Source organism: Neofelis nebulosa, chromosome 1, assembly GCF_028018385.1.
Source record: "Neofelis nebulosa isolate mNeoNeb1 chromosome 1, mNeoNeb1.pri, whole genome shotgun sequence".
NCBI classification, from domain to species: domain Eukaryota; kingdom Metazoa; phylum Chordata; class Mammalia; order Carnivora; family Felidae; genus Neofelis; species Neofelis nebulosa.
In genome coordinates, this window is record NC_080782.1 from 176,686,665 (window position 1) to 176,712,577 (window position 25,913).

At 48.1% G+C, this 25,913-nt stretch overlaps 1 protein-coding gene across 4 annotated transcripts in view; it reads left to right on the forward strand.

The window, feature by feature from the left end:
- Nucleotides 1-25,913, forward strand: part of ABCC4 (ATP binding cassette subfamily C member 4) — a 264,459-nt gene that overhangs the window by 33,717 nt on the left and 204,829 nt on the right. For all 4 annotated transcript variants that reach the window (XM_058681819.1, XM_058681826.1, XM_058681841.1 and 1 more), the window contains exons 2-3: nucleotides 15,310-15,420; nucleotides 16,002-16,122. In XM_058681819.1, coding sequence (XP_058537802.1) covers nucleotides 15,310-15,420; nucleotides 16,002-16,122 — 232 coding nt within the window. The remainder of the gene's footprint in view (nucleotides 1-15,309; nucleotides 15,421-16,001; nucleotides 16,123-25,913) is intronic.

The window sequence follows — 25,913 nt, forward strand, 5'->3', positions numbered from 1 at the left end:
AATAACAGGATTTCCTTTTTTAAAAAGGTTGAATAACATTTCATTGTGTGTGTGTATACATAACACGTTTATATATGTACACACAACACCACATCTGACGTGAATACTGTGGTGAACATGGGAGTCCAGATTTCTCTCGGAGGTAATGATGTCATTTCCTTTACGTGCAGAGGCGGGATTGCTAGACCAAGGGGTGCCTGCATCCTTAGTTGCTTGAGGATCCTCTTTTTCTAGAGTGGTGATACCAGTTTATGGCCCTACCAGTGGTGTATGAGGGTTCCTTTTCCTCCACATTCTCTCCAACACCTGTTACCTCTTTTTTTTTTTTTTTGTCTCTTTGATAGTGGCCATGCTAATAGGTGTGAGGCAATACCTCGTGGTTTTGATTTGCATTTCCCTGATGATGAATGATGTTGGCCATCTTTTCATGTACGAATGAATCTATTGGCCATCTTTATGTCTTCAATAGAAAAAATGTCTGTTCAGATCCTTGGCTCATCTTTTATTTACTTAATGTTTTTATTTATTTTTGAGCAGGCATGAGTGGGGGAGGGGCAGAGAGAGAGGGAGACACAGTATCTGAAGCAGGCTCCAGGTGCCGAGCCATTAGCACAGAGCCCAGTGCAGGGCTCGAACCCACGAGGTGTGAGATCATGACCTGAGCTGAAGTCGGACGCTTAACCGACCGAGCCATCCAGGCACCCCTCCTCTGCTCATTTAAAAAAAAATACTTTGGGGCGCCTGGGTGGCTCGGTCGGTTAAGCGTCCGATTTCGGCTCAGGTCATGATCTCATGGTCCGTGAGTTCGAGCCCCGCGTTGGGCTCTGTGCTGACCGCTCAGAGCCTGGAGCCTATTTCAGATTCTGTGTCTCCCTCTCTCTCTGCCCCTCCCCTGTTCATGCTCTGTCTCTCTCTGTCTCAAAAATAAATAAACGTTAAAAAAAATTAAAAAAAAATATTTTGGGGGCGCCTGGGTGGCTCGGTTGGTTAAGCATCCGACTTTGGCTCAGGTCACAATCTCACTGTTTGTGAGTTGGAGCCCTGCATGGAGCTCTGTGCTGACACTCAGAGCCTGGAGCCTGCTTCAGATTCTGTGTCTCTCTCTCTCTCTCTCTCTCTCTCTCTCTCTCTCTCTCTCTCTCCCTCTCCCTCTCCCTCTCTCTCCCCCTTCCCCGCTCACGCTCTGTCTCTCAAAAATAAATGTTAAAAAAGAATTTTTAAGTAATCTCTATATCCAACACGGACTCGAACCCATAACCCCCAGATCAAAAGTTCCATGTTCCACCGACTAAGCCAGCCAGGTACCCCCTTCTGCTAATTTTTCAATCAAATTATTTCTTTGCTGTTGAGTTGTAGGAGTTCTTTATATATATATTGTATGTTAAACCCTTGTCAGATATGTGATTTGTAAATATTTCCTCCCATTCAGTAGGTTGCCTTTTCATTTTGTTGATGATTTCCTTTGCTGTGTGGAAACTTTTTTTTTTCTTTATTGAAGTGTAGTTGACATACAGTATTCTTAGTTTCAGGTGTACAACATAGTGATTCAATATTTATATACATTAGGAAGTGATCCAAGTGACCAAGATACATTTATTCAAGTGACTAAGATTTATCCAAATGACTAAGATAAATTTAGCTACCATCTGTCACCATACAAAGTTGTCATATGTTATTAGCTATATCTCCTATAGTATACATTGTGTCCTTGTGTCTTACTTTATGACTGGAAGTTTATACCCTTTTATCCCCTTCCCCTACTTTGCCCATACTCTCATCCCCTCCACTCTGGCAGCAACCATCTGGTTCTCTGTAGCTGTGAGTCTGTTTTGTCTTGTTTTATTTTAGAGAGCATGCTAGAAGGGGAGAGGGGCAGAGGGAGAGAGAGAATCTCAAGCAGGCTTAGTGCAGAGCCTGAAGTGGGGCTCGATCCCAAGACCCTGGGATCATGACCTGAGCTGAAATCAAGAATTGCTGCTCAACTGGCTGAGGCACCCAGGCTGTTTGTGTTTGAGATTCCATGTATACGTGAAATCCTACAGTATTTATCTTTCTCTGACTTATTTCACTTAGCGTAATACCTTCTAAGTCCATCCATCCATGTTATTGCAAAAGAAGCTAAACTAAGACTTTTTTTTAAACTTTATTTATTTATTTATTTATTTATCTATTTATTTATTTATTTATTTTTGAGACAGAGAGAGACCGAGCATGAACGGGGGAGGGGCAGAGAGGGAGGGAGACACAGAATCGGAAGCAGGCTCCAGGCTCTGAGCCATCAGCCCAGAGCCTGACGCGGGGCTCGAACTCACGGACCGTGAGATCGTGACCTGAGCTGAAGTCGGATGCTCAACCGACTGCGCCACCCAGGTGCCCCTAAGACGTTTTGATATAGTCCCACTTGTGTGTTTTTGCTGCGTAAAATTTTCTTTTTTAACATTTATTTTTGAGAGAGGGAGACTGAGCGTGAGTGGGGGAGGGGCAGAGAGAGAGAGGGAGACACAGAATCTGAAGCAGGCTCCAGGCTCTGAGCTGTCAGCACAGAGCCTGATGCGGGGCTCGAACTCACAAACCGTGAGATCATGACCTGGGCCAAAAGTTGGATGCTTAACCCACTGAGTCACCCAGGCACCCCGTTGTGTTTTTGCTTTGTTGCCTTTGCTTTTGGTATCAAATCCAAAGTATTGCTAACACCAGCATCAGGGATCTTACTGTCTATGTTTTCTTCAGGGAGTTTTCTGATTTCAGGTCTTAAAGTCCATCTTTAATCCATTTGAGTTTATTTTTGTGTATAGTGTAAGGTAGTGGTCTAGTTTCATTCTTTTGCATGTGGCTGTCCAGTTTCCCAACACCATTTATTGAGGAGACCATCCTCTCCCCATTGTATATTCTTGCCCCCTTTGTCGTAAATTAATTGACCATATATGTGTGGGTTTATTTTGGGGCTCTCTCTTCTGTTTATGTGTGTATCTGTTTTTATGCCCATACCATACTGTTTTGATTACTGTAGCTTTGTAATAATGTATTTTGAAGTTAGGGAGAGTGATGTCTCCTGTTTTGTTTTTCTTAAGATTGCTTTAGCTACTGGAGGTCTTTTGTGGTTCCATACAAGTCTTAGAATTATTTGTTCTGGGGCACCTGGGTGGCTCAGTTGGTTGAGCATCTGATTCTGGCTCAGGTCATGATCTCATGGCTCTGTGCTGGCCCCTCAGAACCTGGAGACTGCTTCGGATTCTGTGTCTCCTTCTCTCTCTGCCCCTCCCCTGCTCACACTCTGTGTCTTTCTCTCTCTCTCAAAAAGAAATAAACATTAAAAAAAATTTAAAGTTAATTACTAATCTCTAAAAACTTTCTGACCACTGAGTCTTTGAAGTGATTATCTTCAATAACTTATCAGCAGAAGTCACTCCCATCCACAGTATCATTAGAATACAGCATTGCAGTTGCTTTTTGTTTATGTATTACACATCTTACAACTTGCCCGTAGTACCTTTGTGTTGGACTAATTTTGTAAAACTATATAAAAATCTTATTTTTCTCTGTCTGCTTCCCCACCGCTCCAACCTTTGATAGCTGTTAGCCAGTATGGGATGAGCCATCCCTTTCTAGTATCTTCCTTTAAGGGAATAAATTTAGTGTGTTTTGCTAGAAAGCAGAGTTGCTCACAGATGTAGTTTTTTACATATTTAATAAATATATTATAGAATTGTAAAATATATTTTAGAATATGTTACTGCTATGGTAATTTTAAGGAATTCAGAATAATTGGATACGGAGATGCTTCAGTTTATATTAAATAGGGTATTAAAAAGTTTTTTTAAAGAATGGTGTGAGTTGCAATGTTTTTCTCTTGTTTTGATAGAGTAAATTAGTAATAGGATATTGAATTTTATCTATTTATTAAAAATTTTAATGTTTATTTATTTTTTGAGAGGCAGAGAAAGACAGTATGAGCGGGGAAAGGACAGAGAGAGAGGGAGACACAGAATCCGAAGCAGGCTCCAGGCTCTGAGCTGTCAGCACAGAGCCCGATGTGGGGCTTGAACCCACAAACTGTGAGATCATGACCTGAGCTGAAGTCGGATGCTTAACCGACTGAGCCACCCAGGTGCCCCATAGGATATTGAATTTTAAACTCTGATTTCTGATCATGTGGTTTATCTTTATGGGGGAGTGGCAGTCCCAGAGTTAGGACCAAGCCATGGGAAGTGACATCTGTTAGCTACAGGGGAATAAGGCTGGGAGAGGGACCAGGATCTAGTTTACTTGCATGAAGGAATGTGGCTTATTGCACTGTCTTGATGTTTCTCGCAAATCCAATTCCTGATTGGTTTCCTTGCCTTCCAAAGTCTGTCATCTACAAAGTGGCTTGAAAACTGTATTGGGCGCCTGGAGGGTGAGCTCAGTTGAATAAGTGTCTGACTCTTCGTTTCAGCTCAGGTCATGATCTCATGTTTGTTGAGTATGAGCCCCAAGTCAGGCTCTGGGCTGAGTGGCAGAGCCTGCTTGGGATTCTCTCTCCCTCTCTCTGATGCTTCCCCACTTGCTCACATCCTCTCTCTCTCTCTTTCCCCCTCTCTCAAATACACTTAAAACAAAACAAAAACCTTGTACTCTTTCTGTTTTACGGGATAAAAGATAATGTTCAAATTCTTACATTTGGAGGATAAGACCTTTGGATAGTTACCCCATTACCACACCAAATCCCATGTGGTTTTGAACCTGCTGTCCCTAGGCAATATGTCTTTGCACGTCTGGTTTTGTTTTTCTGGAAAATCCCTCTTTCTCCCTGCTCTCCTCAGTGGGCTCCAAATGATTCTTCTGAACTTGACCCAAGCTTTGTCTCTTCTTGGTAGCCCTCTCTAACCTCCTTTGAGGCTCCCCAGGTGCATACACTTTCCACTCTTCATTGTGCAGATGGCTCCTTGGACTGACCAGTGACCAGAATTGGCAGGGCTTGGGCGGCCTTTTGAAAAGGCCGCTAGTGGGGCACCTGGGTGGCTCAGTCGGTTAAGCGGCCGACTTCGGCTCAGGTCATGATCTCGCGGTCCATGAGTTCGAGCCCCGTGTCGGGCTCTGTGCTGACAGCTCAGAGCCTGGAGCCTGTTTCGGATTCTGTGTCTCCCTCTCTCTGACCCTCCCCCGCTCATGCTCTGTCTCTCTGTCTCAAAAATAAATAAACGTTAAAAAAAAAAAAAAAATTAAAAAAAAAAAAAAAAGAAAAGGCCGCTAGTGGCTTCTAACTTGGCTTACTCTGATTCAGTCATTGGATGGGGCTTCGATATATTTTGGTCTTGGGTTTAAAATGCTCCAGGCCAAGACTGGGATTTTACTCTTTAGCCAGGGTTGGGACGGTTGGGACTGGTGATACAAGGACCACACAAGAGCTTCCCAATGGTTATGCCAAAACACACTGTACAGCACAGTCTTTTTATTATTACTATTTTTTAATAAAAATATTATTTTTATTTCTTATGTATTTATTTTGAGAGACCATGTGTGTGTGCACGTGCAATAGGGGAGGGGCAGAGAGAGGGGGAGAGAGAGAGAATATCTGAAGCAAGCTCCACACGGTCAGTACTCGGGGCTCAAACCCTCTTCCCGTGAGATCATGACCTGAGCTGAAATCAAGAGTCAGACACTTAGCTGACTCAGTACCCAGATGCCCCTGTATGAAACCTTCTTAAACTTGGGCATCCTGAAGAGTTGGTAAGACACAGAGTTGTGACACTCACTGTAGAGTTCGTGATGCATAGTTCTGGGGTCTGCATTTCCAACAAGCTAGGGGATGCTGATGCCGCTGGTCTGGGGATCTCATTTTGAAAATCTTTGCTGTACAGAAGATCGGTCCTTGGCGTGTGGGGTATTGATCTCTTACCCCTATGGAGACCCTGCAGAAAGCCAAGAAGCTGATCTTCTTAGAGCTCATGACCACCCCTGCCGTGTCCTGCTGTCATTCTTCAATATAAATCCCTCACCGGACTGTGAGTTCCTGGAGGAAATTTGGACCAATGAGTATGAAATGGGTTTATACTGTTACCCTTGTTTCGGTGGCTAAGGGACGACTACGAGCGGCCTGTGGGTACTCTCTGGGGCCAACATTTGAAGGAACGTTTTATGGCTTTTCTAGAAACACAAAAAGCTTGGGACAGTGGTTCTGGCCCAGGGGATTTTACCATCCAGGCAACGTCTGGAGATGTTTTTGGTTGTCACAACCTGGGGTGGGGAGATGCTCCTGGCCTCTTGAGGGTAGAGTCCAGGGATGCTGCTCGTCAGCCCCCTACGACTAAAGCATCCAGCCCAAGATGTCGGGAGTGCTGAGCATACGAACCCCTGCTTTTAGTGGAAGGGTATTCAAATAATGTAGGGTGGGTCTTTTTTTAAAACATTTTTAAAGTTAGTTTATTTTGAGAGAGAGATAGCACAAGTGGCGGAGGGGCAGAGAGCGAGGGGGAGAGAGAGAATCCCAAGCAGGCTCCATGCTGTCAGCGCAGAGCCTGATACAGGATTTGAACCCATGAAACTCTGAGATCATGACCTGAATCAAAACCAAGAGTGGGACGCTGAACCGACTGAGCCACCCAGGTGCCCAAGGTAGGGTGGGTCTTACTGTGAGATCTGTGTGCCTCTCATTTGTCCCTCCTCCCAGTCCCTGCTCTGGGGTGTCCTTGACCCTGACCACTCCACCTCCCTCCACCCCCTGTCCCCACCCCCCGCCCCCCCAGCTCTGCCCAGGTTGGGCCACAGGAGTTTCCAGTGACAGGTTGGCAGAATCTCCAGGGCAAATTAGCCAATGATTAATAATTAGCCACAGGTAGAAGTACTTTAAAATACATTCTTTCAACAATAAATGACTTATTTGAGTGGGGTTAGGGCATTCGTTGAATGATTTACTGACCTCAAATGACCTGCACATTCCCCTTCTCCTACAAGAGCTTAGCCAGGGTCCTAAGAATGTTCTCTGCCCCCACTTCTCAACCAGGGGAGAGTTTTGAGTGACTGATTCCCTATGTGCCAGGCACAGGGAACACCACAGAAGGACTGTCTTGCCCTCATGGAGCTCTTGCTCTAGAGGGGAGAGAGATAAATCCACAAAATAAATGGATTTTTTTTTCTCTCTCAACAAATAGATTGTAGTAAGTAGGTAAAGAAGGTTAGAAGAGGGAAATAAAGGAGGGAATCGTATGTGTTTGGTTTTTTAAGAGACGGTAGCCTAGGTTTTGCGGTGGAGGTGGCTGTTAGTTTGGGACCTGGAGGAGAGAAGGCACAGCCATGGGAGAAAATGGGGAACAACATTTGTTCTCAGCAAAGGGAACAGCAAACAGGACCTGGGAACCACTGAGGCCAGTGCTGGAACACCGAACAGGGATGGGGGTGGGGGACTAGGCTGGAGATGGGGCTGGTGATCCAGGAGGGACCCGGTCATGCATGCCACCTCGTTAGGAAGGAGGTTAGGTGTAATTCTGCTGTGGCAGAACAGCATAGCCTTGTGTTTTTAAGAAATCATTCTGGCGTTTCTGTAGAAAGACAGGGAAACCAAGAGTGCAAGCAGGCAGGTGAGTTAGCAGGCTGCTGCAGCCCCGAGACCCAGTGGGGGGAGCAGAGGTGCCAAAAGTGGATGGGGTCAGGAGGTAGCAGCTACGGGAGTAGTTGATGGGTTGGCTGAGGGGCAGGGAGGCATCCAGTGACTACCAGGCTTCAGGTTTGAATGGTGGGCTCTTGTTTTGGAGGTTGATATTTACAGAGATGGGGAAGAATGGTTTTGGCGGGGAAATCAGGAGTTCCGCTGTAGACGTTAACGGGAGCTGCCTCTTTGGCATCTGAGAGGAGATGACAAGTGGGCACTTAGCCCTGGGAATCTGGGGTTTGGTGGGAGAGGTCTGACTGCCGGCAGGCGGATGGTATTGGAAGGCAGGGGGTGGATTGCTGTCCCCTAGGGAAAGCACAAGGCTGCACTCCAGGGAGTGGCTTGCAGAGTAAGTAAAGGATGGCAGGTGCACAGTCACAGGCACTGATGAGCATGGTGGGGTCTGGAAGTCCATCTTTGTATTCATCAGAAGATTGAGAGTCAAGAAGGTTCCAGAAGAGATGAGAACCAGAATGTGAATGGCTGGGGTTTGGGGTGCTGTTTGTATTGGGTTTGGAAGCCACTTCTGGTGATGCAGGGAGTTGGGGTGAAGGGAAGCCCTGGAAGAATGACAGTGACAGAGAATGTTGTAGGTGCAGCAGTGATAGCAGGTGCCAGGGGTGTTTACGGCTAGGAGGCATGGACCGGGTATGAGGCTAGAAAACAGAACTGGGATCCTGAAGGGCCACCCTGAGGCTGCGGGAAAGTTGTGTCCGAGGGGCCAGCCAGGGGTGTGCTAAGAGCAAGGAGCTGAGGGCCCAGGAGAGTTTGCTGGTCACAGGAGAGTTTCCTATGGAGGGCTGGGAGGGAGGGTTGGGGACGGCGGTCAGACTGCTGGTGGCAGCTTGGAAGGAAGAACTTCCTTTATGGGGATAAAGTGTCCTCCTTTATGAGGGATGAGGCTTAACAGTTTGGAAGAAAGCATTTGATTAAACGGGCACTCATGACCAGATCTTCGCAGAAGAGTCCGCATCAGGCGCTCTTGGGCTCAGAGGGGATCTTGGGTGATGACTGACTCCTTCGTCTAGTGGTAGCCATGCTGGCTATACTAACTAGATAGGGTATCACCTGCTGGTTGTCTCCTTGCTGGTTCCAAACAATGGTGATTTAAGACCTTGTGAGTTGACCAGCAGGAGTAGGATCTTATTCATGATTCTTCACACTTCCTGAATTGAATGCAATATTTTTTTTAAAGAAGGGGATTAGGACAGTAATCCATGCATGATGGTTATATAGTCTCTGTGTTGGTGATGGTGCGGGGACAAGGGACACAATAAAGAGATATGGATTAGCTGGTGGGAGTGGAGGAAAATAGGAAGGACAGCTGTGAGCCCTGGAAGCCCCAAAGTTGAGGTCAGGGCCCACAATATGGGCCCTGGGGTGGAGGGAACTGGGGTAGTGACCCATTTTGAGATAGCTCACCTGCAGGGTAGGTGTTCCTGTATTGCACTGGCTGGATTCTTGCACTGCATGAATTCCTGGGACATCTGTGCCCAGGCACCATGACATACCAGGCTCTGTGCTTGGGAGTGAGTCCAAGTGGTGTGTGAGTCGTCATTGCCCTGAAGGGCTGATGGTCTGGTGGACTGGAGGAAAACCCACCGCTGTGTTCAGTGCTGTGCAGGAGGTAGGAAGGAGAGAGTAAGCTGTGGAGGGAAGGACTGTTGGGGTGGAGCTGGGTTGCTGGACGGCTCAGTCCCCAGTGGTCTGGAATTGTTGGCTAAATGTCCCCGGGGAGAAAAGATAAGTTGACATTCAGAGGTCTGTTGTCTCAGGTCTCTGTGTCCAGTCCTTAAACTTAAGTACACTTGCCATCAGATGGAAAAGCAAGCTTTTGGCCTTTTCTGGTGTCCACGGAGCCCAGCCTGGCTTTTTGGGATTTGGGCATTGGGAGGGCTGTAGTGAAAGAAAAAGTTTGCTTAATTAACTTCATCTAAGTTATTAGAGCCTTTTTAAGGGGGCCCAAATGTGATTAAGAGCTGTGTCATCATAACTGCTGGTATTTGGTGTGTTTTTTTTAAGAGGGTAGATTTCGTGTTATTTTTATTTACTTATTTAATTTAAATTCAAATTAGTTGACATAGTATAGTGTTGGTTTCAGGAGTAGAATTTAGTGATTCATCACCAGTGCTCATCCCCACAAGTGCCTTCTTTAATGCCCATCTCCCATTTAGCCCCTCCCCGCCGCTAACCTCCCCTCCAGCAACCCTCAGTTTGTTCTCTGTATTTAAGAGTCTCTTATGGTTTGTTTCCCTCTGCTTTTTTAAAAAAAATATTTTAATATTAATTTAATTTTATTTATTAATATTAATATTAATTTATTTAATTAATAATTAAATATTAATTTAATATATATTATAATAATATATATAATTATATATATTTATAATTATAAATTATATATATTATATAAATATTTAAATTAATTTTTTAATTTATTTTTGAGAGAGAGACCAAGTGTGAGTGGGGGAATGGACAGAGAGAGAGGGAGACACGGAATCTGAAGCAGCCTCCAGGCTCTGAGCTGTCAGCACAGAAACTGAGCCAGAACCGGGAAATCGTGACCTGAGCCAAAGTCAGACACTTAACTGACTGAGCCACGCAGGTGCCCCTCCCTCTCTGTTTTTATCTGATTTTTCCTTTCCTTCCCCTATGTTCATCTGTTTTGTTTCTTAAATTCCACATAGAAGTGAAATCATCCAGTATCTGTCTTTATCTGACTGACTTATTTCACTTAGCATAATACGCTCGTTCCATCCATGTCATTGCAAATGGCGAGATTTCACTCTTTTTGATGGCAGAGCAGTATTCCAATGTATGTATACACCACATCTTCTTTTTTTTTTTTTTTTTTTTCAACGTTTTTTATTTATTTTTGGGACAGAGAGAGACAGAGCATGAACGGGGGAGGGGCAGAGAGAGAGGGAGACACAGAATCGGAAACAGGCTCCAGGCTCCGAGCCATCAGCCCAGAGCCTGACGCGGGGCTCGAACTCACGGACCGCGAGACCGTGACCTGGCTGAAGTCGGACGCTTAACCGACTGCGCCACCCAGGCGCCCCTACACCACATCTTCTTTATCCATTCGTCTGTCAGTGGACATTTGGGCTCTCTCCATAGTTTGGCTGTTGTTGATAGCACTGATATAAACATCGGAGTGCATGTGCCCCTTCGAATCACTACTTTTGTATCCTTTGGATAAATATCTAGTAGTGCAGTCGCTAGTTGGTTAGTTAGTAGGTAGTTCTATTTTAACTTTTTGAGGAACCTCTATACTGTTTTCCAGAGTGGCTGCATGTTGGGTGGGTGTTTGTGGTATTGAAAGAAACCCCGGCTGACGCCCTCAGCAGCCTTGGGAGGTGTTCTCCCTGTTTCCCAGAGGCCAGTACCGAGAGATTGTGTGGCTAATTCAAGGTCATACCACCAGAAAGTTAGCAAAGTCTGGAGTTCCTCCGGTGGTACACCTAGCAGAATTTTTTTCTCATTAAATTAAAAAAAAATTGTGGTAAAATACATGTAACGTAAAGTTTGCCATCTTTTTTATCTTTTTAAATATTTATTTATTTGAGAGAGAGCGATAGAACCTGAGTCGGGAGAGGGGCAGAGAGAGAGGGAGAGAGAGAATCCCAAGCAGGCTCTGTGCTGTCAGCATGGAGCCCAATGTGGGGCTTGAACCATGAACTGTGAGATCACGAGCTGAGCCGAAGTCGGAAGCTTAACCGACTGAGCCACCCGGACACTGCCCCACCCCCCTCACCATTTTAAGTGCACAGTTCAGTCGTGTTAAATGCATTCACACTGTTACCTAACAGTTTTCATCTTGCATTGGTGTTTCGTCAAGTGCGAGCTTCCAGTTTCCCCTTCCTCCCCCGGCCCCCCGGCAACCACAGTTCTTTCGGTCTCTCCATATCTGATGACTCTAAGTACCTCCTGTAAGTGGAATCGTAATATTTGTCCCTTGTGACCCCACCATTTTACATTTCCACCGCTCTGCACCAGGGTTCCAGTTTCTCCATGTTCTCACCCAACTTGATATTTATTTTCTGACAGTAGCCCTGCTGATATGTGTGAGCTGATGTCTCATGTGGTTTTGATGTCCATTTTCCTAACGAAAAGCATCTTTTTCTCTTCAAAACCAGAATTTTAAAGAGGGCCTTTCAGGGCAGGGTGTCCTCATCTGGGTAAGTTCCACTGCTAATTGCATGAGCGTTTTCTGCAGGGAATAAATGACCCAGTATGTTTCAAGCTGTTTGGTGGTTAAAGCTCACAGATCTGTACTTTTCTCTTGGAAGGAAATTGAGACACCAAGATACTAGGTGACTGGCAAAGGGTCGTGGAGGTGCTGAATTTGTAGAATTGGAGCAGGGGGCAGTCTGGGACCAGAATCCAGCCTTCCAGCTCCTGAACTGGGCTTCTTTGGAGGTAGCAGGCTACCAGGGTTAGCAAAATCTGAAGGTCGGTTTCTTTCTCTTTTTTGCTTCATGATTCATAGACATTCATTTATTCAACAACAAATTCTGGAGCACCTCTTTGGTATCCAGTATCGTGCTAGGGATAAAGCAATGAATAAGAGAAGTAGAATCTCTACTTTCACAGGCTAATTATTGTCTGGCCTCAGAAATTTCCTTACCCTGGTGAATCGGTGAAATGGTGTTCATCGTTAGGCCGTCTCTGCATATTAATTATTGTCATCTAAATAATACATAATGGATTTGCAGAGGTTTTTTTTCTTTTAATCTTTAAAAAAATTTTTTTAAGTTTATTTTGGGAGAGACAGAGCAAGCAGGGGAGGGGCAGAGAGAGGGGTTGAGAGAGATTCCAAGCAAGCTCCTCACTGTCCGCGCAGAGCCCAATGTGGGGCTCGAACTCACGAACTGTGAGATCATGACCTGAGTCAAAGTCGGACACTTAACTGATTGAGCCACCCGGGAGCCTATGTATAGGTTTGTTTGTTTTTTTTTTTTTGATCCTCTGTACAGTTATTATTTTTTTGTTTCATAATTAGTAATTCGTAGAGATCATTTGGAATTATACAAGTACCGTGTTCCACATCAGACTTACACCCATGAGTTTTAACTTCATTGGTAATTTCCTAACTCCATGGTTCCTTCTATATTTGCATTCTAGAATGCAAGAGCTTTCTCTTCTCTCGCGTTTCTGTGGCAGTAAGGATTCATGGATTCTTCTGTTACTTAATGGTTTGACTCCTCGCCATTTATTACGTGATGCTGGGAGCATCCCAGATTTGTCTGGTGAGAGCCCTTTGCGCAGTCTCCTCTGTCTTTTGGACGCATCTTCGTGATTCCTTGAGTGTAAGGTGTTGTGGGCTCATCTCAAGCTTTCTCTGCCTGTTCTGTGCTCGTGTCAGCCTGTGAAGGGAGGTGCCCTTGTCAGGAAAGCCTGGGACACCAATCACCTGGGCTCTGCTACTTTTGCGACAGCCCCGCGGGCATTGTCCCTTTTGCAGCCGGTGTTGTGGTCGGACCAGCCTGTGTGATTCTCGTGGTTGCAAGACGCGTCTCAGCGATAACCATCAGGGAACTTTAGAAATGACAAGGTTTATTACCCATAGGTTCTAGAGAGTGCACGGCATGCCTGGGCATGCACACACCTGGATCTGGGGTTCTGCCTCTACAGAGGTTGGGTAGGGTGCCTGGGGTTTTGCAAGTTCACTCTTTCTTGGTGAACTGAGAACATAAGTGGGAATAAAGGCATGGGAAAAGCCAGCGGTCAGAGATGGTCAGTTATCTCTGTCATCCTGAGTTTTCTTTACAAAAGAAATTTTTTTTTAATGTTCCATTTTTGAGAGAGAGAGAGAGAGAGAGAGAGAGAGAGAGAGAGAGAGGCACAGCACGAGCAGGGGAGGGGCAGAGAGAGGGAGACACAGAACTGGAGCAGGCTCCAAGCTCTGAGCTGCCAGCACAGAGCCTGATGTGGGGCTCGAACTCATGAACCGTAAGATCTTCTTGACCTGAGCCGAAGTTGGACGCTTGACCGACTGAGCCACCTAGGCACCCCTAATCCTGAGTTTTCTTACAAGAAGAGGGAACTTTATGGGTGGTGTAATGTGGCTCTTGATCCAGTGTGGCTGTCTTTATTTGAGATGGAATGACTCCCAGTGAATGCCTCAGCAATCAGAAGCTTAATGCCAGGCACTTACATGACAATTAGAAAAGCTAATCGTCAGGTGCTTCTGCATATTGCCCAAACCTGGAAATGAGACATTTCTTCAAGGAGACCTGGTTTCTTTAGGGAAGAAAGATACTGAAAAACCCAGGATCTGGGTGCAGGAGGCCAAAAGGCATAAACTTCTAGTTATGAAGTAAGTAAGTCCTGGGGATGTAACGTACGGCATGGTGACTATCGTTAATAATCTGTATTATGTATTTGGAAGTTGCTAAGAGAGTAGATCTTAAAAGTTCTCATCATAAGGAAAACTATTTTTGTTTTTCCTTATGGTAAAAAAAAAAAAAAAAAAACAAAACCCAGAATCTGGGCTCTGGAATGCTTTTTGCTGCTGGAGTGTCAGTGTTCCCAGGGCCTCTCAGTGGATAGAGCTCTCTGTGTGTGTGTGTGTGTGTGTGTCTACTCACACACACATTTATTTTCCCCTCCATATCTCTATATTTAAAATGTACACTTTCAGGGGCGCCTGGGTGGCTCAGTCAGTTAAGCGTCCAACTCTTAATTTTTTGGCTCAGGTCATGATCTCACAGTTGCTGAGTTTGAGCCCTGCACTGGGCTCTCTGCTGTCAGCCCAGAGCCTGCTTCATATCCTCTCTTGTCCCCTGCCCTCCCCACTTCGCCCCTACTCATGTTCATGTGCTCTCTCTCTCTCAAAATTAGACATTTTTTTTTAATGTTTATTTATTTTTCAGACAGAGAGAGACACAGCATGAGCAGGGAAGGGGCAGAGAGAGAGGGAGACACAGAATGTGAAGCAGGCTCCAGGCTCTGAGCTGTCAGCACAGAGCCCGATGCGGGGCTCGAACTCACGAACTGTGAGATCATGACCTGAGCTGAAGTCGGATGCTTAACCGACTGAGCCACCCAGGCACCCCTAAATAGACATTTAAAAAAAAGTTTAATAAAATGTAAACTTTCAAAAAATTTGAAGTATAGTTGTCACAGGATATTACTTTAGTTCCAGGTGTACAGGTTATGCTGTGCTCACTACAAGCTTGGCGACCATCTGTCACCATACATCACTATGACAACACCACTGACTGGGAGCGCCTGGCTGGCTGAGTGGGTAGAGCATGCAATTCTTGACGTCGGGGTTGTGAGTTTGAGCCCCACGATGGGTGTAGAGATTACTTAAAAATAAAATCCTAGTAAAAAACTCAACACCATTAACTATATTCCCGATGGTGTGCCTTTCATCCATGTGACTTCCTCATTCTGTAACTGGAAGCCTAAACCTTCAACCCCACCTTTTGCACAGCCCCCTCCCTTCTGGCAACATCAGTTTGTTTTCTGTATTTATGGGTCTGTTTCTGCTCTGCTTTTTGTTTGTTCATTTTGTTTCTAGATTCCACATATAAGTGAAATCGTACAGTATTTGTCTTTTGGAGCCCCCCCCCCTTTTTTTTTTTTTAACAAACCCGATGAATGTAAGTTCTAACGAGACAGATGTGTAATTTGGATCTGTGTCACTCTTCTTTTCTCTTAATTTTTAACAGGTGGCTGAACCCCTTGTTTAAAATCGGTCACAAACGGAGGTTAGAAGAAGATGATATGTATTCAGTGCTTCCAGAAGATCGCTCAAAGCATCTTGGAGAGGAGTTGCAAGGGTAAGCCATGGGCAGGAATGAGCCGGGTGAGGAGGAATGAGAATTTCTAAGTGTGTGTCTCCTGGTTTGGGATGGGTCTGGCCTGAGCTTCCTTTCCTAATGCGGTACACTCACCTCCCCTCAGGCTGTCCCTGGGCTTAGCCTACTTTGGTGGCTGGGGGAAAGCATGTTTCCTGTGCATTTGTGGGGTGGCAGTTGCCAGCAGCAGAGGCCCTGGATGCCAGGATCTGTCCCGGAGACGGTATCACTGGAGGAGGCTGTCTGGACTCAGGTCTGCCTTACTGGCTTGCTCATGGTGCTGTAAATCCAGCAGCGCTTGGCCGTGACTTGTTTCCTGAGACTGGAACTTTCTCCCTCAAGGCATGTTTTTCTGGTGCTTCAGGTTCCGCACCACACATCTTTTAGGAGCCTTGCACACGTTTAGCAGTGCCAGTGAAGCAGCCACAGAGTGCCCTATGACAAACAGAATGTCCTGTAAACACGTAGCTTTTGATTTGTCCGCCTCCGCCCCCCCCCCCCCCCCCCGTTCGGCCCTATAGCCGGGTGTGTGGTTTCTCACTGTTCTTTTGTTTCTCTTGCAGGTACTGGGATAAAGAAGTTTTGAGAGCCGAGAAAGATGCACGGAAGCCTTCCTTAACGAAAGCGATCATAAAGTGTTACTGGAAATCCTACTTAGTTTTGGGAATTTTTACGCTAATGGAGGTAAAACTTCTACACACAGTGTGTTGTTTTCCATTGTGTGCGGACGGGTACACAGATGGCAGCATTGCCGGGGACAGGGGCAGGTGGGTTACGGTCTGACGATAGAACACGTCTGGGAAACATGATGTAGCTCAGCGGTCGTGTTCATCTTCAGAATGGGCAGATACTTAAACGGGCCTCCGGCGGGGGTGGGGTGATACTGTTTTTCTTCTAACCAATCGAAATGCAGTGTTGCGGAAGGCTGGTGCTCTGAAGTTTTATGGCATGTTGGGATATTGCTGGTGCGTGGGAAGGGTTAGAAATGCTAACAGTGATCCTTGACCCAAAGAAGACTCTACAACCTCAAGGAATATGCGTGCTCTCGTTTGGAGGAATTCACTTTGGATAGAGCCCGGAGTAACACAAAGCATTTTACAGGTGCTCAGCGAATAGCAGCTAATTTGACCTGGCCAAATCTGATGAATGCTTTCCCAAGAAGGTATTACTGCCTCCCCCTTCCAGGGGAGCAGAGCCCCGGGGCTCTGTGTGGAGGGTGGAGCCAGCCAGAGCTCCCGAGAACACATGTCTCTCCGGGCTGTTTGCAGAAGGACATGTACTACGAGCCAAAACCCCGTCTGTGGAGGAATTCTGGAGGATTCACACACGACCCATTCTGGTTTCCTGTCCCCCGGTTACTGGGGAGGATTGGTGGTTGGAAGGAGGAGCCTTGGTAGCCCGGCACTGCAGTGCACTTAGGAGTGATGTGCGGAGGCAAAGCAAAGGCAGAAAGTCATCAGGTCCTTGACCTCCATTACCCTGAAGCGCCTCCGTCCAGATCCTCCAGTAAGACTGTGTTCTCCTGGACACGGTGCCGGTGAGCCTGTGCCTGTTCTGGGCTGCAGCCTGCTGGAAGCATGCTGCAAACCCACCCGGGTGGCTCGTGCTCTCTGGTACCTCAGTACTGCCTTAGGGACGTTGGTGGCCCTGTGAGGGTTTGTGGGTCGAAGGGATAGAAGTTGTGGTTGCTGGGAAAAGTTTGTTTTATTTTATTAAAAAAAAATTTTTTTTAATGTTTATTTATTTATGAGAGAGAGAGAGAGAGAGAGAGAGACAGAGCATGAGCAGGGGAGGGGTAGAGAGAGAATATGAAGCAGGTTCCAGGCTCTGAGCTGTCAGCATAGAGCCTAACGTGGGACTCGAACTCACAAACTGTGAGATCATGACCTGAGCTGAAGTCGGATGATTAACCGACTCAGCCACCCAGGTGCCCCGGGAAAATGTTGTTTTAGATGGAGAAGGGCGCTGACTTGTCCTGAGTGCTGGGCGTGAGATGGGTGGGCTGGTTGGTGTGTATGGGGGAGGGGCAGCTCCCATGTAAAAGGCTCTGTCGTATTGAAGGGCAGTGGGTGTAGGTAGGTGATCTCTGTCCTGTGTAACTGGAGGAAACCACAGGGTCTGTCAGCTGACAGGGGACTGGATGGTCCTGGGAGACTGATGACAAAGGCGGGTTGGCCGGAGGGTGGGGACAAGTATATGGGGCACCCATCACCACCTAGATACTGCTGTGGCTTGTTAAGGGCAGGGCGGAGATGCAAAGCAGTGGGACTGACAGGGTGGGGGGTGGGGGCGGTTGGTGGGAGAGGGTACAGGAGCTCCTCGGGCAGCCCCAGCTTGTCACTGACCTGTGGACAGGGGTCCCAGTGATGGTGTTTCCATGTGGTCACAGCAAGTCTCAGTTTGAAATACACAGGGTGACAGGTTGGTGTTGTGGCTGGTGTGTGTGCAGGATTTCCTCATCAGATATGGGTGCTGACCTCGCAGAGCACCGAGCTCATGGATTCTGCTTGGCGGGGAGTCCTGCAGCCTCGACGTGGGCCCCGTGTCTGGGTGGGGGTGGGCAGGCACGTGTGTCCTTGGACCTTGGGGCCGGACGGCATCCCGGAGCAGCCTTCCTCTGCTGCCCCCGGTTCTGTACTTTCCCTTGGTGACAAGTCCTGAAGACGAGGGATCGGAAGGGTGGCCCTTGTGGCTGGGTTTGGACCATGCTCTGGCTTTCCTCACTGTAGCGTGCTGTGGCCGTCTTGGGGTGGGTCACTAAGCCCCACACGGTGACTGGAACCCATCTCAATATGAGGTGCATCTTTGCTGCGTTTGGGAGAAGAGGTATGAGGTGCAGAGGCCGGGCTTCCCCCTGAGAGGATAGGCCCCACTCTGGTGCAGGGAGCACCGATTACTGAGTCGTTGAGCCTGGGAATACCTACTGCTGGGAGAGCTGGGGGTGCTGGGATGGGGGGCTAGATGAGGGTGCAGCTGGTGAGAGTGCCGGCCTCTTTTAGGACGTTGGTTATCGGGGAGTGGAGTCTGGCAAACATGGGGCTCATACCCGGTAGTAGTCGCGGTGGTGGTGGTGGTAGGGCTCATACCCGGTAGTAGTCATGGTGGTGGTGGTGGAGGTGGTGGGAGGGGCTCATACCTGGTAGTAGTCACGTTGGTGGAGGTGGTGGTAGGGCTCTTACCCAGTAGTAGTCACGCTGGTGGAAGTGGTGGTAGGGCTCATACCCGGTAGTAGTCGCAGTGGTGGTGGGAGGGGCTCATACCCGGTAGTAGTCACGGTGGCGGTGGTGGTAGGGCTCATACCCGGTAGTAGTCATGGCGGCGGTGGGGGTGGTGGGAGGGGCTTATACCCGGTAGTAGTCACGTTGGTGGAGGTGGTGGTAGGGCTCTTACCTGGTAGTAGTCAACGTTGGTGGAAGTGGTGGTAGGGCTCATACCCGGTAGTAGTCGCAGTGGTGGTGGGAGGGGCTCATACCCGGTAGTAGTCACGGTGGCGGTGGTGGTAGGGCTCATACCCGGTAGTAGTCATGGCGGCGGTGGGGGTGGTGGGAGGGGCTTATACCCGGTAGTAGTCACGTTGGTGGAGGTGGTGGTAGGGCTCTTACCTGGTAGTAGTCAACGTTGGTGGAAGTGGTGGTAGGGCTCATACCCGGTAGTAGTCGCAGTGGTGGTGGGAGGGGCTCATACCCGGTAGTAGTCACGGTGGCGGTGGTGGTAGGGCTCATACCCGGTAGTAGTCATGGCGGCGGTGGGGGTGGTGGGAGGGGCTTATACCCGGTAGTAGTCACGTTGGTGGCGGTGGTGGTAGGGCTCTTACCTGGTAGTAGTCAACGTTGGTGGAAGTGGTGGTAGGGCTCATACCCGGTAGTAGTCGCGGTGGTGGTGGGAGGGGCTCATACCCGTTAGTAGTCATGGCGGCGGTGGCGGCACTGGTGGTTGCTCAACCTCAGTACCGGGATTGCTAGTGTCAGCAGCAGCAGCAGGACTCACACTCAGTAGTAGCAGCAGCGGTACTGTTACTGGTAGTATTACTGGTGTTACAGCAGGAGCGGTGAGACTCCCACTCAGGCGCGTTAGCAGCAGCGGCAGAGGCTCATACTCTGTAGCAGAAGTTTTCTCACTGGTGGTATTGCTCCTCTTGGTGGCAGCGGAGCGGTAGAGCCTCCCACTCGGCAGTAGTATTAGTAGCAGCGGTGGAGGCTCATACTTGGTGGAAACGGCAGCAGCAGTAGCAGTTCATACTCAGTGGGAGTCGTACCACTAGGAGCAGTTTCCGCAGGGGCCCACACTCGGTGGTGAGCTGGCTCTGGTAGCATGGGAATGACAAGGACTTGAAACTGTCAGCAACTGCTACAAGCACTTTACCTGGAACATTACTTTCATTCTTGTAGCCAGCTCCCACACGGTGGCGAGTATTACTGTTTTCCCCACTGTAGGGCAGAGGACGCACAGCACCAGGTAGTTCTGTGGTGTGCCCGGTGTCCCACAAAGCATAAAGGACGGAGCCGAGACTCAGTCGTGGGTGCTCTAACTTAGGAAACCTGACCGTCTGGACGACTGAAAGCTCATCCGGTGTCGGGAAGGCTTGTTCTGAGGACTTCGACTTCAGGGTCTCAGATGCACGCATCTTGAACCTGCCTTAGGCTTAAAAGTAAAAGGCTAAAAACTCCCTGGATAGAAAACGAGATTAGGGGTCGGGTAGAGCTCAGGTGACAGTGTCCCCTGGGAGCCGGAAGTGGCTAGGGTGCCGACACTGGCAGTAGCAGCATGGTGTCTTCAGATCAACCAGGAGCCCTTTAGAAAGCCACCTCTACTCTTTACTGTCCCTAAGTGGATGAGGGTGTGGTTGCCCTGTGCCTAAGTCTTAAACATCCATCTATACTCTTGTTTTGCTTTGCTTTGCTCCCCTCGCCTCCCCTCGCCTCCCCCTCCCTTTCCCCCTCCTCCCATGTCCTTTTTTCTTCTCTTTACTTCTCTTTTCAAGTTTATTTACTTATTTTGAGAGTGTGTGAACGGGAGAAAGGCAGAGAGAGAGAGAGAGAGAGAGAGAGAGAAAATCCAAAGTGGGCTCCACACTGTCAACTCAGAGCCCAATGCAGGGCTCAAACCCACAAACCGTGAGATCATGACCTGAGCCGAAATCGAGAGTCAGATGCTTAACCGACTGAGCCTCCCAGGCGCCCCACATCCATCTACGTTCTTGAGACACCATTCTAGATGAGCTCCTGGAGACCGGCCAGCGGGAAGACTGGAACCTCAGAAGGCACTTGGATGATGTGAGCAGAGGCCGAGTTCTCTGTTGTTACCAGCAGGTATACCTGGCTCCCTGCTGAGAGATGGTGTCTCTGTGAGCCTCCGAGTGGGCGTGCGTTGGTAAGGATGAGAACCCCGGTCAGTCCCTGGTGTGCGGGCGTGTTCCCACGCGCAGGGTGTGCAGCCGGCCCGAGGTAGCGCAGTGACCGTCTGGGGTGGACTCCGTGCCGGCAGCGGACACGTCAGGTGTGGAGTGGACCCGGGCTGCCGCCTGGAGGGCGCTTGCTCCTTCGTGCTGTGATGAGGCCCGTATCTTGGCGGTTTCCCGTATACAATGAGACGGTGGCCTCCGAGCCTGGTGACTAGCTCGCTTCTCACTTCATGTCTTTAAGAGAACACGCGCCAGAGCCCTTACTCCTGTGGCGGGAAGCTCAGGCAGCTCCCGGTGTTAGAGCTCAACCGGAAGTAAACCTTGAGTTCTTTTCTGACAGCGAAAGGAGACTGAAATCCGACACACGTGAGCCTTGTTTTCCTAGACTTGCCTGGCTGACACACTGCTGTTCTGGAGAAGTTAGAAATGAGTTTTGATGGTGGAGCTACTAAGGGTCTGTTACGTTTCAAAATCACTTTCAGGTGCTATTTTGGGTTTTCCGTGACTAAAGGTAGTTGTTCAGTTAGTTTGATAGGATGAATGTTAGTTTATTATTTTTATTTTTTTACTGTTTATTTTTGAGAGACAGAGACAAAGCGCAAGCGAGGGAGGTGCAGAGAGAGAGGAGGGACACGGTATCCGAAGCAGGCCCCAGGCTCTAAGCTCTCAGCACAGCGCACCCCGAACCCACAGCCCGCGAGATCATGACCTGAGCCGAAGTCACATGCTTCACTGAGCCACCCAGGTGCCCCGGCATGTTAGTTTGATAATAAACTCTATGAAGCAGCTTCTTGTTTTGTGATCTTCTGTGCTGCTTGTTGCTCTTTGTATTTTAGGTCGTGGAAGATCTGAACTCAACCATAGGATTTTTGGAAGAGCTTGAGGCTTGCTGATTATGCATGGTTTCTAAGCGGTGCAGGGTTCCCAACCAAAGCATGGGCACGGCCTTTCCCGGGCACTACCGGCAGCACCAGCGGAGAGAGGCAGGGCGTTCGATGCAGGCTAGGGCGAGGCTTTTGAGGTTGGATTTCACAGGAGCGAGAACTCCGTCCCGTGATGATTGAGGAACGATCGTAATGCTCGCAGAAACCGGCTCCGTGCTGATGTTGAACACAGCGTTCTTGCAGGCCAACGCGAACTCGAACGGAACAGCCAGCGAGTTCCCGTCCCGCCTGGTGTCTGTGTGCACCTCCATGGGGATGTGGTGGGGACCGACCAAGTCTCCTTCTGCCCAGAGGAGGAGCCTGAAGCCTCCTCGGGAGCAGGCCTCAGACAGTAGCGGGGACTGCCTCCCCATGCCACCCGGGGCCTTTGCTGTGAGAGGCGCGGTCACTGCCTGTTGTTGTGTTGGTGGGGAGGCCGCACATTGCCGGTGTGCTTCCAGTGCCCCTGCCCTGACAGGGGAAGGGTGCCTAGGGGTTAGGTCTGCTACGTGGGACGCTTGGAAATAGCCCCAGGCGGCTGCCGGCGTTGGCCAAGGCCACTTTTGCTGATTGTGTGTGGTCCAGGTGGAGGCTGTAGGGAGGCGAACGTTTGCTTAAATCTTCAGGCTGGAACTCAGCTGATGGGCAAGAAGTAAACAAAATCCTTTGAATTCCCCAGTGTGGTTTATACCCCAACTTAGGGCTGATTCCAGGAGAGCTGCTCCTGGGTCTTTGCATTTATTTTTTTTTAAATTTTATTAAGTTTTTTTATTTTGAGAGAGAGAGAGTGACAGAGAGCATGAGCAGGGGAGGGGCAGAGAGAGAGAGAGGGAGGGAGAGAGAGAATCCCAAGCAGGCTTCACACCGTCAGCGTGGAGCCCGACTCAGGGCTCTAACTCATGCACTGTGAGATCATGACCTGAGCCGAAATCAAGAGTCAGAGGCTTAACCGACTGAGCCACCCAGGCACCCCAGGGCCTTTGCATTTATGTCCTAACTGATCCTTCCAAGAGCCCCTTGCCTCTGCTCAACCCAGGGGGCTGAGGAGTGGCTGTTGGTAGCTGACACGGTGGGTCATGAATGACCGTTAAGGACTGCTTGGCGAAGGCCAGGTGAGGAAGTGGACAGGAGACCTGCTGGGTGCACCTGCTGTGTACCCGCTGCTGGGTCTTGGGTGTGTAGTGTTGTTAGTATCCACAGTGATGACCGCCCCCGAGTCATAAATAAAGGTGATGCTTCTCATGCGTTTTCTTTAAGATGTCAGGGAAGTAGGTGACTGGTTACCGAAAAATTTTTTTAATGTTTATTTAGTTTTGAGAGAGAGAGACAGAGACAGAGTGCGAGCAGGGGAGGGGCAGAGAGGGAGACACGGAATCCGAAGCAGGCTCCAGGCTCCGAGCTGTCAGCACAGAGCCTGACTTGGAGCTCGAACTCATGAGTGGTGAGATCATGACCTGAGCCGAAGTCAGACGCTTAGCTGACTGAGCCACCAGGTGCCCCTAAGTGACTTGTGAGTTCGAGTCCTGCATCGGGCTCTGTGCTGACAGCTCGGAGTCTGGAACCTGCTTCGGATTCTGTGTCTCCCTCTCTCTCTGCCCCTCCCCTACTCATGCTCTGTCTCTCTCTGTTTTTCAAAAGTGAATAAATGTTAAAAAAAAAAAAAAATTAAAAAAAAGTTTCACTCACTTGGAGTCCTTGTTCTCCATTGTCGTTTGTAAGCAGCAGTGGATTTTCCAAGCCTGTGTGAAACTAGCCTCTGCCACTAAGAATAGAATAAGTCTCAGGGCACCTGGGTGGCTTAGTCATTTCTCAGTTTGTCTTAGTCATTCTTAGTCATTATCTCAGTTTGTCAGTTCAAGCCCGGCATCAGCCTTTGCGCTGACAGCATGGAGCCTGCCTGGGATTCTCATATTCTCTCTCTCTCTCTCTCTCTCTCTCTCTCCCTCCCTCCCTCCCTCCCTCCCTCCCCCTCTCCTGCTTGTGTATATGCTCCTTCTCTCTCAAAAAGTAAACACCAAGAATAGAATAGGACTCTATTCTACAGAACTCCTCTGTAATAAGGGTGATCTTAGTTTATACTTAGTTTATGTTGGTTTTAGGGCACTTTGAGCAGTTGTATGTCATTTAGTTGTGCCTGGATTCCTCTGAAGTAGACAAGGCAGGTATTTCTATGCATCAGGGTACAGGGGCCCAGGAGGGCATGGATGGAGTTAGGGTCATGTGATGTGCAAAATGGCTGACCTGGTTTCTGAAGCAAAGCGTTCTGATCGCCAGGCTGGTGGTCTTTGCATTCTGTCCTGACGCCTTCTCCTGCCAGAGCCCCCACCGACAGTGGTCGGAGAGTCAAGAGTAGGTAGGTATGTGGGTTTTGTTTTCTTTGTCTTTTTTTCCCATGACAACAGTTCTGTGCTCCTCTGTCAACTGCTCCATATACTTTTTGCTCCCCCCCCATATACTTTTTAAGAACACTTCAAAAATACAAACATAGAATATGATTGAAGGGTAACAGAATATGCCACCCCAGAATATGTCTCTTTGGCATACAGATTATTTTTGAGAAGCATCAGACAGGAGAGGAGAAGCCCTGAAGACAGAGTAGAAGTTACCCTTGTGTAACAGACAGTTACATTTATAAAGGAAATCTACATCTGTAAGGGTGTCTCCCTCTTTGTGCCAGAAGACAAGACTGGCTCTAAATTACAAGACAGTCTTGTCAATGGAAAAGTCTTTTTTTTTTTTTTTTTAAATTAATTAATTAATTCATTCATTCGGAGAGAGAATGGGAGCACAGGTAGAGAAGGGACAGAGAGAGGGAGAGAGAGAGAGAGAGAGAGAGAGAGAGAGAGAGAGAGAATCCCAAGCAGGCTCTGCACTACCAGTCCAGAGCCCGATGGGGGGCTCAAACCCACAAACCATGAAATCCTGACTTGAGCTTAAGCTGGATCCTTAACTGACTGAGCCACCCAGGTGCCTTTGCTTAAGCAATTTTTGATGTTGCTCCTGCTACCTAGAAAGTTTTTATTTGGTTAGTTCAAGTTTGAGAATATATATTTGACCAGTTTTATTTCTTAAGTTGTTGAGGGTGAGGATGTGTGGGAAGGCGTGGGCCATGAGCGGGCCTTACTCATTAGTGAGCCCATTGGTTGGCTGGATTATTAAGTACTATCAGAAAAATCCAGGTGCTTAGGTGGCAGTGACCTGCCTTTATACTCTTTTCGCTGGATTTGTTGCATCTGTCAGTTTTCTCTCTGATGGGTGACTCCGATTATATTTTCCTTTATCCACACCCATGTTAGGCTCAAATGGAGAGCTGAGGAACAGACAACAGTGACTCCCAGACATGATCCTCCGTTTTAGGAACGTTTGGGATGGCGGGTGTTTACCCCTTGGCTGCTGGTGGTCGGCTCCAGGGCCAGGGCTGGGACTATCCATATGTACAGTTTAGAGTTTTTGCTTCACTGTGTAAGCCTCCAGATTTTCATCTCTGTAATCACCTAAATGGTCTGTTTTATGGCCCGTTGTGTTTGGGCTGCTTTCTTAAACTCTTGATGCTTCTTGGGATGAATGATTGGGCATGCTGGAAACGTATCAGTGAGCCTTTGTGTTCTTGAGATCTGATCGTCATCTTTAATAAACAGCATTTCCTTGTAGAAGAGAACTGTCATGATGTCATGAAAGGCAAGGCTGTCGGTGAAGCCTGAGAACGTGCGTGTGCATGTGTGTGCGGTGTTGGGGTTTAATGGCACGCCCATGTGATGGATGGGAACATCTTTCTATAAATATCCTGAAGGGGTGCTAGTTGGTAGGGAAGAAAATGCATTTTAGTTTTGTTTTGGGATTTGTTTTTTTTTGGGTTCCCTTGCCCTTTTGTGCCATGGGTTCCTCGCTTGGGACAGACAGAAAGAAAACCTGTTGGTTATTTGCCATGTCTGGGTTAATAAGGAGAGATTGCTTGAGGGGAAACGCTTGTTTCAAAGTCTAGTGCTTGAAGTATTTCCAAGCTTTTGGCATTAGAGGAAATGATGTTGAGGGCCTGTGTGTTTACTTTTGGTGATGTGATGTGGGCTTGCATTGAGTGTTTGATATTCTTTGATGCCAGGGGAAGGTACCTCATAAGAATGGAAGTAAAGGCACCTGGGTGGCTCAGTCAG